This window comes from Engraulis encrasicolus, chromosome 8, assembly GCF_034702125.1.
Source record: "Engraulis encrasicolus isolate BLACKSEA-1 chromosome 8, IST_EnEncr_1.0, whole genome shotgun sequence".
In the NCBI taxonomy this organism is placed as follows: domain Eukaryota; kingdom Metazoa; phylum Chordata; class Actinopteri; order Clupeiformes; family Engraulidae; genus Engraulis; species Engraulis encrasicolus.
The window spans coordinates 26,031,293-26,048,792 of record NC_085864.1 but is presented as its reverse complement, the minus strand read 5'-3'; the positions used below and the strand labels follow the sequence as shown (position 1 = coordinate 26,048,792).

General features: G+C 46.8%; 1 protein-coding gene across 1 annotated transcript in view; it reads left to right on the top strand.

Moving 5' to 3' along the window:
• The window catches only part of veph1 (ventricular zone expressed PH domain-containing 1), a 154,799-nt gene that overhangs the window by 50,555 nt on the left and 86,744 nt on the right, over positions 1–17,500 (top strand). Inside the window, exons 5-6 of the mRNA XM_063205321.1 lie at positions 7,474–7,637; positions 15,641–15,850. Coding sequence (XP_063061391.1) covers positions 7,474–7,637; positions 15,641–15,850 — 374 coding nt within the window. The remainder of the gene's footprint in view (positions 1–7,473; positions 7,638–15,640; positions 15,851–17,500) is intronic.

Here is a 17,500-nt window from a genome sequence, read left to right as displayed (position 1 = left end):
CAATAAACAATTGCCCAACCAGAACAAATACATTTAGAAGGAAATGGTAGCCTGTGTTATCTCCAGCTTTGCCAGCACGCGCTGTTGTGGGAGTCTACACGTCGCAGTATCTAATCAAAACGGCCATTAGTGTCCGCCCCCCCCCCCAACATTACCGAGGGCGAAGGAGGGGGACCCGAGTCCTGGTGCTTTCTTGACAGCTAAGACAGAGTGCGGGTCGGCCATGACATGGACTGCCTGGGATTTTAGGGTGGGTGGGTCGGGTCAGTCATGGAAACTCCATGTCATCAGAGGAAGGTCTCCGTGAAAAGTGCCGACCCCATGCGGTCTCCCAAAACACGCCCGGACGGCTCTGACACATGGCAAACAATGAAACGATATCCTGACACCAGGTCTCAGCTCTGGGACTCGCACATTACGTTGGGCTACGCTAGTACTACACACAGCGCGTGGGATTGCCCAGCTATGTTCTTATGACGTGCAGAACATGAATCAGTTAGTGGTCTCGCATACTCCGTGTGGAATCGTATTTAAAGCGGATAGATTATTTCAAGGCCATTGAACCTGGATTTGTTTGCCAGATTTTGAATAAAAGTCCCTAGCTTGTTAGCGACCCTATCGTGGCATGTTTGTGTGACATATTAACGTTTTAGCTTGAATGTCAAGTTCAGTTGGTCATAGGGTCTGATAGTGTGCATACATTTTCACGTCCACTTTGTTTTGGGTCAGACACATTTTGGAATTTGATATGGTGCGCTGAACAACAAATTCAATATTGTTTTGTTTCACTTCATTGTTGATCTACAAAGGAACGGGTATTTTACAATAACAAAAAATAACAAAAATCTAAATTCTCACAAGCAGAAACACATGCATCTTGACAAGAAGTGCATTTTCATTTAAAAAAATGTGGGCGTTGTCATTGCTAACTTAAAACTTCCAAACAATTCCCACAATTATTCCCCTACCACTTTTTTTCTACTGTCTGTTCTGGGGGATTTTATAAAATGCATTCTGGGGCTTTTTGTCAGCAGATCTGATGTACAATAATCCTCAAAAGGATGATCTGGGATTTCCATGAGGGCTTTCCAGAACAAGTGGCATTGTCACTGCGAGTGATGCAGAGGAATCTTTAGTCTTATGAATGGCATGAACGTCTTGGAAAAAAAAATGTTTTGCCCGTGACGTGACAACAATGTGAAAGATCTTGTTTGTCCCTTAATGGGGGACCACCACAGAAGGGCCGGATTAAGGTGGCCTGGGGCCCCTAGGCTACAGGTTGTCGTGGGGCCCCCAGAGGGCAAATTTCCTTGTACATTTACATAGACAGTGTCATAATTGCCAGCTAGGAATTAAGGATAACAGGTCTACCAACTCTACTCAACATCTTGTCACAATTTTGCAATTTTTCACTTTTGGCCAAGCAGGGGGCCCCTTGGCAGGTGGGGGTCCCTAGGCTGCAGCCATATCTAGCCTGTGCGTTAATCCGGCCCTGCCCACCACTGAAGGCCCACTTGCTAGAATCTGTTAGTCTGCCAACCTGGAATGTCTGAGTGGCTCGAAAAGTGAAATGGCATGCACCCACACGCACCTCAAGCAGAGGAGGATTAACAAGAGGTGACTTCTCTCCACACACAAAGACGCCGTTCTCCCTCCCTCGTCCCCTGCAAACTGCGAAAAAGCACATGCACTGGTCATTTTGCCAGACCTGACCTCTCGGCACGGCACGCGGTTATTATATCATTGCGTAAGCGGCAAACATGTACGACACATTATGTAAAGCGGCAGATCGTCTTCATGTGAGACTCGCTTATTTATGGTCATCGCAGGGCCTGTAGGGACAATGTTAGTCAGGGCGGGAGCTATTTTGTTGTGATGGGGAACGTGTGATTTACCATCGGAGGGCATAGGCCAGGGGAGTAAACGTTGTCATTTTTACTAGAAGACGAGGAGCACTGTCCGGCACCTGAGGGGTTCAGTGAGTTCAAACATCAGCCAGCAGATGACTTAACACCTATACCTCAACCCTATACGGCCTTCCCTCCTCCTGGACTGTAGAGCTTGTAGATATTAACATTTATTTTTTGGAGGGGGGGGGAGGGGGTCAACTTAGGTTATTTAGGTTAGGTTTAGGCTTACAGTAGGTTCCCCTTGTAAGTTGCTTTGAACAAAGGCGTCTGTTAAATACTAATGTAATGTATAATATTTAGACAGGACAGTGAAGAGTGGGACAGGAAATGAGTGGGAGAGAGAGATGGGGGAGGATCGGGAAACGGCCCGGGTCGGGAATCGAACCTGCGTCGCCCACGTAGCAACCTAGTGCCCTACCATTAGGCCACAGCAGGGCCGTAGAGCTTGTAGATAAACACAGCTTTGCCTGCCACCACCTGCAGTATCACTGTGGAGCTCTGCTGCTCCTATTTTAAGCATTTGCACTTTTTACTTGGGGGATATCAGTGCTTTTAGGCCAACGATTACGGCTACTCTATGCACAACCTGTGTGTGTGTGTGTGTGTGTGTGTGTGTGTGTGTGTGTGTGTGTGTGTGTGTGTGTGTGTGTGTGTGTGTGTGTGTGTGTGTGTGTGTGTGTGTGTGTGTGTGTGTGTGTGTGTGTGTGTGTGTGTGTGTGTGTGTTTGTGTGCGTGCGTGTGTGTGTGTGTGCGTGTGTGTTAGCGCGAGTAAGAGTGCGGAGATAACCCAAACATGAAAGGTTCGCTAATAACAAGTTGTCAGAGGGTCTGCGGCCTGCTGAATACCAGCTGTGGCCGTGTCTTTCACTTCATCCCCCAGTCCAGTCCTGATGTTATCAGAGGGGCCTCTCAAGGAACCACCTTATCTGTCTCCTGTGCTTCTGTAGACCCCCCCCTCCCCCTCCCCAACCCCACCGTCCCCGCTGCTTCTGTTACACGTTTGGCACACCTGACCCTGCTCCCGTCTTGTTCACAGGGTTGCCAGATGTGACTGATGATTTCCAGCCCGACAAATCTTCAAAAAACACTTGGAGATACTAAAAATCCCGCCCAATTTGAACTAAATTCTGTTGATTTCTGGTAATACCCTGACCAGTAGATTTTTTAATTCTCATCCTAAACAGCCCAATCGGGAGGGAAACCACCCTATCTGGCAACCATGTTTGTGTGTCATCTTTGTTCCCAGTTTGCGTGTAATACAGTATGTGTGAAAGGTCAGCCCACGGATTGATGCGCATCTCTTGAGTGACGGAGGAGTCGGCCCTTCTCTCCCCCGCTGAGGTGTTTATGAGCTCAAAGGTATTCGTATCAGCTGGATCAGGGGCGGCTTTGGACACACCAGAGAGGCCTACGCTGTAGCTCTAAACCTGGTGGAGCTCTGTCCTGCCCTGCCCTGCCTTTGGTGTCTGACTGCCATCCCTCAGGACTTGCAGTCATGGCTGGATTGGCCATAAGGCATACAGGGCATTTGCTCGGTGGACTGTTGATGATTTGGACCTGGTCCCTCCCCTCAGTGTAGTGGTATCAGTCCTCATACCGCTACAGCAGACCTCTCTGAGTGAAATTTGCATATTAATTTTGGCTGTACGTGGTCAAAATAGCTCTAAATAGATGACTAGAAATGTTGTCACTGCCGTCATTGTCTCTCTCAATGCCCCGCGTACCGGTCTTCGCTGAAAAATGCCCAGCCTGATATTTTGCCCCAGCCCAGCACTGCTTGCAGTGGTGTAAAGCAACAGATGAAAGAGGTTGAAACTGCACTGGAATTATGGATGTGTGTGTCCATTAATGTCTGACTGTATCCTATAAATGTCCCTCTGTTGACCATTTGATCTTGCAGAGCACAGAGCTGTAATTTACACAAGTGATAAGATAAGGCTACTGTGGATATCTGAAGCATTACAGTCTCGCTAGTGTTCCTTTAAAACCCCTTGCAAACCTGTCTTTTTTCTCGTAAAAAATGTCCCATTGCTACCTTCTATTGGCATGTGTTGTAGCTCACAGGTGTGTGAAATGTGCTGTGGCACGACCTTGAGAGGAGCCTGGCGCGTCGGCAGCAGAAGAAACAAGAAGCACCAGCAGCTCCTAAAAAAATATGCCTCAGGGGGCTCTCAAGGAGTCACTCTTACTCACGCCTAATGAGGAGCCATGTGGTCTGGTTTAAGAGAGGCCAAGTTGATTGGTTAAAGGGGTGAGGAGTCTCTCAGCCTTTCCTCCAAACACAAACACATACACAGTAGTAAACAACCACCACCACCAGCAACAACAGCGGCAAAGAGAGCAGAGCATTGGCTCACCTCCAGTTCCTCAGCCATTCGATTCCTCTATACAAACACATACCCACCAAACACCACCAACACCACCACCACTATCACCAGCTCTGCCCCATTCCACCTCCCCCACCACCATCATCACCGCCACCAGCAGCAACAGCAGCAGAGAGAGCAGAGCATTGGCTCACCTCCAGTTTCTCAGCCATTCCTTCATACAGACATGTAACCCACCAATCACCACCACCACCACTCCCACCACCATCAATAGCTCACCTCCAGCCCGAGCCCAACGGACGCTCTGCCCTCCTCAGAGAGAGCACAGCTGGAAGGACTCCCTAAACTTCCTGTGCACACACATGTTTATTATTTCTTCACGCTGCACTATAACCCTGGCTGTGCTCTAGCCCCATCACCCCCACCAAGACCCCACCATCAAACCATCAGCTCCAGCACCACCACCACCAGCACCATCATCCCCAACTTGCAGCGTCTCCACCACCACAAGCAGCAGCTCACCTCGCGTCTGATGAGACTTGCTCTTACAGGAGGAAGCCCAGGGATTGTTTCCAGATGAGGCATTTTGCCTTTTTTGACAGACTCTAGGGGGGATTCTTTTTCCGTATTTGTTGTTCTTTTTTTAATCACAAGGCTTTGCTGAATTTTAAAGGGATACTCTCTCTGTCGTTTGACTTTTCTTTCCCCTTCCTCCTCCTTTCCTTTCCTCTCCCTCCTCCCTCCATCTCGCTTTCTTTTCCCTTTCGAGTAAACGACAAGTCATGTGTGCGGCAGATGAGGAAGTGCCTCATATTTATATATTTTTTTAATATACTCTTTAACAAAGACTAATGAAAAACAACAATAACAACAACAACAGAGGAACAAGCAGCGCTTCAGCGGGACGCTTTGATTACTGAAAAATTGGCCACAGTATAAAACCTTTTTTTTTTCTCTCTCTCACTTTCTCTCTCTCTCTCTCTCTCACTTTCTCTCTCTCTCTCTCTCTCTTCTTCCAAACATGACTCATTATTCCTTTTCTGAAGCTCTTTGACAGGATAACCCAACGGAATCTCAGCCATGCTTTTTTTTCTCTCAGCCAGCCATCAGCGTTGGGCAACATTTGCTCGCGGCGGCTAGCGAGAAATGCGCCGTCATGAATAATAGCCAAGTTGTTCCGAGACAGATCGTTCAATGATTGAAATGAACTGCAGTGCAACCACACTGTTGGGATATGGACAGATGTTTTTATTTTTATTTTTTTCTTTATTCATGTGCAGGAACACAAACCGCACGTTGAGTAACGACTTAGCTGAGTCACCTCTCCTCTGTCACGCTACGTAACGCAGCACAGCAGTACCAGTATGTCAGTACAATGCAATACTGTGCAACTGTCACATGCTATGAAGTGCCAATGATATGATACAGGTAGCTCTAATTGCCTTTTGAATGTCAATTGCACTTACATGATACAGTCTCTAACATATACTTGACTTACGTACCTTTAGCATATTGTGTGGTGAGAATATGTGACTCAGAAACTGGACAGGTTTGGCTCAATGCAGGGGTCTCAAAAGAGGGCCAAAATCAAAATCTGGAACGAAGTCGTGGGCCAAACTAAATATTTATTTTTTTTAAACTGACTGAAATTATCCATACACACAGTTAATACTCATATTTAAATTTCACAAGCAGATTCCCATCATAGTTCAAATGTGCCTTTGCATATTCTGTTGCATATGAATGTGAGCTGTATCACCTGGGCCCTCTCATATTCCTGTGACACACCAAAATTCACATTCAATTCTTATTACGCTATATATTACCTTAATGATGTATGTGGGCCAACTGTAAAACATATTTGAAATGATCTCGTGGGCCAAATAAAATTACTCTGTGGGCCAGATTTGGCACCCGGGCCTCAGTTTGACATCCCTGGCTTAATGGGTAAGGAGTTGGCCTTATGTTATGAGGGTCACTGGTTCAATTGCTTTTAGTAAAAAAAAGAAAACATTTTGGGAAAGTTTGCGACAGTTACTCAGTTGCTGTGTTATCATTGGCTCCAAACCAGTACGTGCTGTGGTACGTAACTCACTGAGTGTTGTGTTGTTATGTTATCCTTGGCTCTCTAGCACAGTATAATGTACGTGTGTGCTTTGGTAGGTGTGTACAGGGAAGCTGACAGGGGGGGGACAAAGGGGTCACTTGTCCCCGGCCCAGGGAGTCAGGGGACCCAGAATTGGCTCCTCAATACATTGTACGTAGGCACTGGATTTGGGGCCCATTCTGATGACTTTGTCCTGGCCCAGCCAAAGCTGTCAGCGGCCCTGGGTGTGTATGCAACTTCTCCTCAGGCAACAGGCACATGCTGTTTCAGGTGCTGCCTTCAGTTTACCAGCACTGTATATAGTGTCGGTACCTAACTCACTAAGGGTGTGTTCATAAATTCAATCTGACATGCTGACTGACAGTCAAATACTGCACTAGAGTTAGAGAAAACCCTGAACGTTCCGTCAGACAAAATTTATTCATTTCAGAATGTATGAACAGTATCAAAGTAGGCTACTGGTGTGTGATTGGAGCACTTGGGAGTGGCAGTTTACAGACATAAACTAAAGTGTTGTGCTATTTGTGTTATGTATGGCTCCAACACAGACTTTAGATCATATGTTTGCAGGTTCCACTCCCTACCATACTTTATGGCTGAGGTGCCCTTGAGCAAGGAATCTCACAGCACATACAGCTCCAGGGACTGTAACCAATACCTTGTAAATAACTGTAAGTCGCTTTGGATAAAAGTTTCAGCTAAATGTAATGTAATGTAATGTAATGTAATGTAATGTAATGTAATGCAATGTAATGTTATGTGCCCTGTTGGTATAGGCAACCACATGCTACACGAGCTGTAGTAGTGTAGACGGGAGGTGTAAACGGATACATTAATATGCGTTTTCTTATGTATCCTCCTTTATGTGGACAGGGTCTCCGTGTTGTTCTGCTGTGCTATCATTGGCTTTCTAACACAGTATACTATGTGCCCTGTTGGTTCTCCCCCCATAGGCAACCACATGCTGCTGCGCGTGCTGCCCTCTGTGTAACCACTCAGGCCACTACAGCTCCAGGGACTGTAACCAATACCCTGTCAATAACTGTTAAGTCACTTTGTGTAAAAGCGTCAGCTGAGTGTAATATAATGTAATGTAATGCTATGTGCCCTGTTGGTTCTTCCTCTATAGGCAACCACATGCTGCTTCGCGTGCTGCCCTCGGTGTACCCGCTGCGGCCGCTGCCCATCCATCAGCACCTGGCCCTGCTGCTGGCCACCAGGGCACAGCTGGACCCGGCCGCACGCCAACACCTGCTGCGCCTCCTGCAGATGGTGGCCCAGAAACACCCCCTGGTGAGTAGCGGAGGAGGAGGAAGAGAAGAAATTATATTAGGAGTCGAGTGAGTGATGGATGGATGGACACAGACAGGGTGGGGAGAATGACAGAAATACAGTATGAAATGAATGCGTATGAGCGTGGTGGCACATTGTAGAGGGTGCAGAGAATGGGCATGTACTCTAGTATGGGTAAAAAGGTAAGTAAGAAGAAATTATGGAGTGAGTGAGTGATGGAGAGAATGACAGAGAAAGGGAAGGAGAAAGAGAATGAAACTGTGGGAGGCAAAGGGCATAACATTAATTGAGCCATTGAGTGAGTTATGAAGAAATTGGGTGGGGAAGAAAAGTTCAAATTAAATGAGTAATTCTGTGGTAAAATAAAGCTAAATAAATGAGGGTACGTATGAGAGGGAGTTGTGTGAGGTAGGTGAAAAAGTAAGTAAAAGAATGAGTGAGCAAAATGAAAGCAAGGAGGAAGAGGGTGAGGTATGCGATTCAGATGGTGCCCGAGTACTTGCGCCGAAACTGGGGCGAGAGTGAGTGATTTAGAAAAGGAAGGAAGTGAGGATGAAAAAGAAAAAAAAATAAGTGAGAGATGATGTGGAGAATGTGGAAAGAAGGAAAGCTAAAATTAAATGAGTGAGTGTGTAGATGGAGGGACAATGAAATTAATGAGGTGAAAAAATAACTGCACTTAAATGAGTGCCAGTGAATGAGTGAGTGGGTGAAACAGAGACAGAGTGGGTGAGACAAAGACGATTCGTGATTCAGGAACAGTCTAATATAAAGAGTGAGTGAGATTGTTGTGGCTGTGGAAGAGTGAGATTGTGTGCCATGTACGGTAATGTGGCTGAGAGTGTGACTTTAATGAAGCGGGGAATATGTGATGGAGGACAAGGGAGGTAGAGGGGGGAGAGGTAGAATTGAATTGAATTGAATTGAAAACTTTATTACAGGCTCAGAATGATCAAAAAAAAACGGAAATAAATGATAGAAGTCTGCAACACTGTTAATGCTCCCAGTGATTTACTGTATTTCCACGACGTTTCGGAACTTCGTCCTTTTTCAGAAAAAGGACGAAGGTTCGAAACGTCGTACAAATAAATCACTGGGAGCATTAACAGTGTTGCGGACTTCTATCATTTATTTCATTTACTTTATTTTGTCCAGCACCTGTACCACTGATGTGTGCGCATTCTCTACCTTCTTGATCCATAAAAAAATCACATAGCAGACAGGTACATCACAAACACCAGGTCATCAGTCTACATACAGACATCTACAGTATCCCAGTGTTTCCAAATTTCAGAGAAATACCTTGTATCACTCTGCCTGGTATCAGAAAGTGCAGAAATTACACCATTACTTGACCCAATAAGTCTACCCATGAATCTATACATACACTCGCCTCCAAAAGAGTTGTCGCCTATCCATCTGTTTGGAATAACAGCTAATAACCTGACTTTCAATTAATCACTTGGCTTCAGAAGTCACTCATATGAAAGCTACAACCCTCCCGAATGAAAATGTATGTACAAAAATAAATTTCATGCACCAACGAAAGATTGACCCTTTATTGAACACAGACAGGGCAGATTTTCACAAGACAAAAGTTTTGTCGCCTATCGAACATAAAGTGAAAATGAGCAGATAAGTCCCTTTCAAAACACTTCAAATACGCAGATTGGGTGTCATACTTAATCACTGAATCACTCTCACCTCTCCAGAAAATCATGCATGCTGCTGGTGTTGGAGGGCTTTTATCATTGATTACATCATGAAGTTAAAAATGTATTGCTCTACGAATAGCAAATATGTCACCATCTCTCATTGAACTCCATTGATTTTCATTGTGTTGCTTTCCATGATTACAATGACCCTAAACATACACCTAAGGCCAAAGTTGATTTTCTGGAGAGGTGTGAGTGAATCAGTGATTAAGTATGACACCCAATCTGCGTATTTGAAGTGATTTATCTGCTCATTTTCACATTATGTTCGATAGGCGACAAAACTTTTGTCCTGTGAAAATCTGCCCTGTCTGTGTTCATTAAAGGGTCAATCTTTCTTTGGTGCATGACATTTATTTTTGTACATTCATTTTCATTCGAGAGGGTTGTAGCTTTCATATGAGTGACTTCTGAAGCCAAGTGATTAATTGAAAGTCAGGTTATTAGCTGTTATTCCAAACAGATGGGTAGGCGACAACTCTTTTGGAGGCGAGTGTACATTCCTCAACAGAGCATGAAAAGTGAGCACATTACAATTTACGAATAAAGAGCTAGCGATTTTCCATCTTGGGAAGAGGTAGACAGTGTGTGGAGGAGTATTTAGTGAACGTGAATGAGTGGATGAGTAAGAGAATTAAAGAGGAAGAGACACAAAGGGAGGGGAAAGCCTGGATAGGTGCTTGTGCAATAGAATAGAAAGTGTGTGTGTGTGTAGTGTGTGTGTGTGTGCGTGTGTGCGTGGGTGTGTGCGTGTACGTGTGTGTGTGTGTGTGTGTGTGTGTGTGTGTGTGTGTGTGTGTGTAGTGTGTGTGTGTGTGCGTGTGTGCGTGGGTGTGTGCGTGTACGTGTGTATGTCCTTTTATGTTAAACAAATCAAATAACAACTACCTTTAGTTTAACATATGCATCTCATATACTATATGTATTTTGGCAGCATCTGTCTATGAGCGTTCAAGCCAACAACGTTTATTGACTTGAGATGAGTGAGTGAGGAAGACAGAGTGAGTCCAACTGTGTGTGTGTGTGTGTGTGTGTGTGTGTGTGTGTGTGTGTGTGTGTGTGTGTGTGTGTGTGTGTGTGTGTGTGTGTGTGTGTGTGTGTGTGTGTGTGTGTGTGTGTGTGTGTGTGTGTGTGTGTGTGTGTGTGCGTGCTTGCACGTGCATGTGTGTGTTCGTGTGTGTGTTATGTTTGTGTGTGTATGCATGTGTGTGTGTGTGTGTGTGTGTGTGCGTGCTTGCACGTGCATGTGTGTGTTCGGGTGTGTGTGTGTGTGCGAACGTGCATGTGTTATGTTTGTGTGTGTGTGTGTGTGTGTGTGTGTGTGTGTGTGTGTGTGTGTGTGTGTGTGTGTGTGTGTGTGTGTGTGTGTGTGTGTGTGTGTGTGTGTGTGCTTGCACGTGCATATGTGTGTTGGTGTGTGTGTTCGTGTGTGTGTGTTTGCGAGCGTGCATGTGTTATGTTTGTGTGTGTATGCATATGTGTATGCGTGTGTATATGTGCGCGGCACGCACATGCTTGTGCTGGTATGTGAGATAGATGGAGAGAACGAGAAAACTATCGCCCGAATGAATAAATGCCTGGACGTAAAAATGACTGCGTGTGAGTGTTTAGTGTGTCAAAGGGCACATGCGAAAGTAGCCATGAAGCCGCTCCATGCTTGCTTGACGTGAATAGCTACGATGGGAATGCCTGCATAGAGCCATTGAAAACACACCAGGGGGAAGATATCGAAATATCCCCTCCAACTGTACAGCACAGTACATTTCAGAGCAGGCATCAGTCATCCGTAAGCCCCCCATGAGCTCTGCCAGACTTATAGTACAGCCAGAGCGCCATGCAGGAAATTAGAAACGTTTTACACATGTGCGCAAAATGTTCGCGCGCGTAAAGAAAAACGTGCCGAGTCATCATAGCGTTCTAGGCTGCATCTGGGAAGACATGACTGCCGCTCCTGGGAATGCGCTGAGCCCGGAATTCTGCCAGGGAATAACATCGGCATTAGTCGTCCAGATCGGCTCCAGTTGTACTGCACTGTAACTCTGGCGGAGAGGTTGACACAGGTACACCAGGGATGGCTGAGCTGAAATTATAACGTGAAATGCTTAGCTCGGGATATTTTTCCAACTTCTCCGGTGAATCGCGAAATTACTGTATTTTTGCATTGGCCAATCAAAGTACATCTGGTTATGAATGACTACTGATGAGAATGGACTGTGCAATTTAAGGATGTGGAAAGCATGAGGTTTTTTAAAAAGTGCGTGGGAGCGGGAGAGAAAGAAAGAAAGAGAAAGGGGGAGAGGTTCATTGCGGAGACAATGTAATAATTTGCCTGATTGTGAAATCAGTGCATCTGTTTTTGAAATGACTACCATACTGATGAAAGTGAAAGCCCACTTGGGAAACTCCAACTCCCATTGTCATTGTGTCACAGCACTCCACAGCACACAAGTGCTCACTGCACACAACGAGATTGCATTTATGCCTCACCCGTGCAAGGGGGCAGCCCCTAATGGCGCCCCAAGGGAGCAGTGTGGCAGGACAGTACCATGCTCAGGTTACCTCAGTCATGGAGGAGGATGGGGGAGAGCACTGGTTAATTACTCCCCCCACCAAGCTGACAGGTCGGAGTAGAACCGGCAACCTTTGGGATACAAGTCTGACGGACTAACTGCTTACCCATGACTGCCCTGATGAGAATGAACTGTGCCATATATGGCTTTAGATAGTATGACTACAAACGTGGATGAAACCAGAAATGAGACAGAGAGATTGAAAAAAGAAAAAGAAAATGTAAGAGAGAGAGAGAGAGAGAGAGAAAGAGAGAGAGAGAGAGAGAGAGAGAGAGAGAGAGAGAGAGAGAGAGAGAGAGTGAGAGAGGATGAAGACTCTGTCGGCAGACTAATGCTGGTGCCTGTAAATAATGGCAAGAGATGAGAGAAGCTGGCGAAAGAAAAAAGCAGACATTGTGTTGTGCCGCATAGCAGGAGGAATGGATGCCCCCATCTCTTCCACAGCCAACTCTCCCCGTCTCTCTCTACCAGCCGAGCCTAACCCCCAATGCCCCCCTGCTACCCCCAATGCCCCCCACCGCCTGTGCCCTGGCACTGCCCCGCGGTGCCTTGAGAGAGCCCACCGGACTGGAAGTAAGTGAAGGGGATGGAGAGAAAGAGAGAGCCAAGCCCCTGTCTGTCCGGCGGTACCGAAGCAAAGACAGGTCACGCGTCGCGCCTCACGTGAGGGCCTGGCTCTGCTGTCTGTCTCTCCGCTCAGCCTGCCAACTCCCCTCCTGATCCCCTACCACCCACCCCACGCCCCATCTCCCTCACCCGGGCACAAGCGCATCGGAACGAGTTTTAAAGTGGTGGTGCGTCTTTTTTTTTTACTTCATTCTTTATTTTTTAACATAACTGCTATATAGTAGTAGCTGCTGCTGCACTCAACTGCATTTTTTTTGCAGCAAAAGTTGAGAAAGCCTCATTTAGAGAGCCCAAAAGTGGGGATGCAAATTCACCACGGCATCCCCCTTTCCCTCCAGCACCTATGCCCGGGCACCAGAGCAGGCGGAGCTGGGTGGAGCGATGGAGGGTGCTGAGGGCACTGCAGACAGCTGATGGAGAGGAGATCGGGAGGGAGGGAGGGAAGGTTACAGAAGGGTGAGCGGTTGGGGGGAAAACTTGCACTGTCATCGAGACAGATTTTTATAGCTGGGAACTTCAGTTCCGTTCGTCCAGTTCCTGTGTGTTAGATTAATCTGCTAAATGTTCTCGAATGTTGATCTGCCGACGATAGGGCACGTACCCCATATCCTTCTTGTGTGCTCTGCTCTCACACCACGGTGGGGTTTTGTGTGTTGGAACAGCAGCATTTCCCCTATCACTCACCTCTTACCGCTCATTGACCCGTCCCATTCGGAGCAATTAAAAAAATGCATACATTAGAATGTTTGAATTGAAAACCGGCACTCAGGTCTGTTTAAATTTCAAATGTTCCGTGATATTGTGATAAAGTGTGCATGGCGTTCACATCCACATCCAGGGCATGGGGTTCAGCTGCCCTCCTCCCTGTTGGCTCGTCACTCACAGGACATTGTACTCTAGAGATGCACTAGTTAGCCAGAGATCGGCTGCTCTGGTTCTTGTTCTGGTGTGTGTGTGCATGTGTGCGTGCGTGCGTTCCTGTGTGTGTGTGTGTGAGCATGAACGAGAAAAACATACTATGTGCATAGTATGTGTGTGAGTGTGTATAGGCTGCAGTACTATATTTGTCTAGTTGCACGTGTCTGCGCATGGGAGCATGTTCAGTACTGCATGTACTGCACAGTATGAAGTGTAGTCCTCTGGAGATGGGGTAGTTAGTGTGGAGGGAGCTGCCCTGGTACAGTAGTTAGTGTGAGGGGCAGGGCTGGACTGGGAAAGAAATCTAGGCCAGGTATTTTTGGCCAAGACCTGTCCGCCAGGCATTGAGAGGCACAATGAAACCTGTTAAAAAAATTGCAGTCATCCGATACGAGCTATTTTGACCACAACAGGCAAAATAAATATTTAAATCTGACTCGGGCAGGTCAGCTGTAGCAGAATGAAGACTGATACCACTACATTGAGGAGAGGACCAGGCCTAAATCAGAGAGAGTAGAGAGAGAGGTTCCATTGGCCCATTGTTTCCTGGTTCTATTATGGCCCCCCTTAGGCAGACCTAGGCAGACCTAAGGACTGTTCTATTCATTGTAGGAGCATTATGACACGGCCCTTTAGGCAGACCGGAACCTGGTCGCGTTAGGTGCCCATAGAAACCTATTATGTTGGCATATCTCTATACTTAAAAAATCTCTGCCTAAATCATCCACAGTCCACCTGGCAAATGCCCTGTGTGCCTTATGGCCAATGCAGTTAGTGTGAGGGGTGCTGTGTGTCCTGGTTCCTGGTGCTGGTTGTGGAGTGTTTCCTATGGCGGTACCCAGGGGCGGCAGCATCCTGTTGCTAACACCACACTGGAGGACCACTCGCCAGTGTATGTACGTGCCGGTGTGTGCATGCATGCCTGTGTGTGTGTATGTTTGTGTCTGCGTGCGTGCGTGTGTACCAAGGAGGTCTACATACTGTATCATTGGTGTGTACATATACTTTATGTCTGTGTGTGCAGGTCTGCGTGTGCATGCCTGTGTCTCTCTTAGTATGTGTGTTTCGTCCTGTCTCTATGTGCTTACAGTACATGTGATTGGAATGCATGTCTGAGCATGGTTTTCTGTGCTCTCTCATAATTGTTGATAATTTGTACACTTTACTCATTACGTTCATATATTCACCATTTTTGTCGTTTTTATTCCTCTTCCTCCTTCTCCTCCACCTTCTTATAAGGTTGAGGTGAAAGAGGAAGTGTGCCTTTTCCTTTTGTTTGTTTTTTATCCCTGGTAAGCAATGATGTACTGATGAAAGCTCTGTATTAATTTGACAGTGGTCCAATAAAGAACTTTTTAAACCTCTCCTCCACCTCCCTCTTCCAATTCAAGATTCAAGAGCTTTATTGTCATTGTCAACAATTGTGCTTGGGGTCCAGTACTTAGTAGCAGCAGGTTTTCAAGTAAAGTGCACAAGAGGTAAAAGTGACTCCACAGCTCCCTAACCAAACTGTAATAAGAAAGTGGCCCTGATAAATAAGGCAGTAATGTAGTCATTTATTAGCCAGGCTGTGTCCTCCTAGTGACGCAAGCTTCAGCACTAGGCACTAGGCATTTTGAACAGTAAAAAAAGAGTTCAAGATGACTGATGAAATGACAGTCGTGACGCATACAGTACATACCACCCAGCAAGTCAGCCATGCCAGGCACATTCTTTAAGGATTTCCTCAGCAACATCTTTAACACCTTTCCACAAAGGAGTGACCGTCCTGTGTACAAAGACTTGGGGAAAGCAGGGTTTACTGCTAAATCCCACTGTCTGGGGCATAACTCATGGTCAAGGTGACAGTGGGGCGTGTGCATTCAGTCAGAAAGACTAGTTAATGTTAGCCAGGCTGTGCCATTCTAGTCACGCAACACTTTCAGCATTGCAACTAGTCAGGTCAAGAGTCAATGCAAGTACTTTCTGAGTTCCCGCAAATACGGGAACTCCTCCCACTTTGTTGGGAAGCAAACAATCATTAGCAAACCAAGGGAGGCCATTTGGGAAATGCTGTTTGGGAAATGTTAATTGTTATGCTCTTGGTCAGACCAAGTCTCAAAGAGATTTGAAAGAGGATGATAATCAGGCTAGTAATTTCTCTCCCCTTTCCTCTCCCATATCCTCTCCGCAGGTGCTGGCTCCCCAGGTGCCGTGCCTGATGGGCTACCTGAGTGACCCGGTGCTGAGTGAGGCGGTGCTGGGCGTGCTGGTGGAGGTGTCCCAGGTCAGCCCGGCCTCGCTGGCCCCCTTCCTGCCCCGCCTCAGGGCCACAGGACAGCAGCACACCGCCCTCCTGGGACACGTGGCCAAGATCCACGGAGCCGTGGGCATGACCAGCGAGGTGGGTACCGGACAGGGTGGGGTCGGGTCTGCTGCGACAAAAGCGACCAATAAACATCATCGAATCTTTGAATCCTTTGGTAAACCAGGAATCCATTGCGATATATTACATTACACTTACAGTAGCTGACAGTTTTGACCAATAAAAGTGACCTAAGCCAGGCTCAAACTACACGACTAGCGATTGTGTGTCCGATTTTGGCGTCGGGGGACACCGCACACTAGAAGAGAATCGCAACTATCACTCTTATTGCTGCTCGCAACCTCTGAGACAATGCCCGACGTTCTATTTCCAGTCACAAATATCAAACAGTGTTTGATTTCTATGATTTGCGATCGGCGACTGCTGGAGCTGCCAAAATTCTATCTTAAGGGGGATTCATACTTGGCGTGACTGGCGCTAGTCTCCTTCATACTTCACTCGCGACCTCACTCGCGACCTCACTCGCGCCGTCACGTGACCCAAAATGACGTCACACGCCGTGGCGCGAGCTGCCGTGGCGCGAGCTGCCGTGGCGCGAGCTGCCGTGGCGCGACGTCGTGCACCCCACATTTTTTGTAACTTGTCGTGCGCCACCAGCGACCATGCAGGTAGGCAATCAAAGCAGGAGTTGCGAAGAGAGGCTACAACTACTGTAGGCTACTACAGAATGGATCCTGCATCATTTTGAGGATAATAAAATGTCCTAGAGAGTTATTTTATCTTCTCTCTTAAATGTTGTTCAGTGAAACAATTGTTTACTTTGTTCAGAAGCACGTTGTGTTCGGCGATCTATTTATAAATTCTGCCACCAGAACAATGCTCTCACATGGTCTTGGAATGATCTGGCAATGTAGGCTACAACAACAAATATATGTTTCAATGTGGTAAGTCACAAGTCAGACGTTCAGTAGCCCTACAGCAGCCGTGTTTGGCTTTCTATTTTATACATCCATAGAACTCACGCTGCGAGTTGCGAAAGATACTGCCGTTTCTCTCATGAACAGCAGAGGGCACTTCCGACAATGCGAGCGAAAGCCTTTTGAAGTATGAATAGTCTGGCGCAAGTGATGACGTCATTAATGGTTCTCGCGCCAAACGCGCCAAAGTGCGCACGTGAAGTATGCAGAGCCCTTTAGAACGTCGGCCACGACGAGGAAGTCTTTCCTGACAATCGCTTACGATGGTCCTGGGGGTAAACGTTCCACCCGATTGTCGTAAGGGGGGTTTTCAGCCAAGAATCAGCCTGATAGTCATGTAGTTTGAGCCAGGGTAGAGACCAGTGAGGTGGGTACTTACTGGGTAGGGTGGGGTCGGGTCCGGTGTGAGGTTTGAAAATATGTTTTGATTTTTCAGCTTGGAGCAGGCTTCACTCCGAAAGACTTTGTTTGTGAGAGTGCTGCCCCAAATGTTCGACTCATGTTCAAAAAAATAGAGTTGCCGGTGTAGCAGACGATTGCCCAGCTGATTGAGCCACGACTGGGCTGATCCTAACCTTTGTAACATTAGCAAAGTCTGCACCTCCTGGAAGAAAATGTTTTGCAATGTGGGAAAGCCAGAGCCTCTGTATGAAATGAAGTGTACTATGAGGTGCTGGTTTACCAGGCAAGGCCTGGGAAAGAGACCGCCAGGAACCAGTGATTGGCAGGCCAATCAAAATCAATCAGTTGA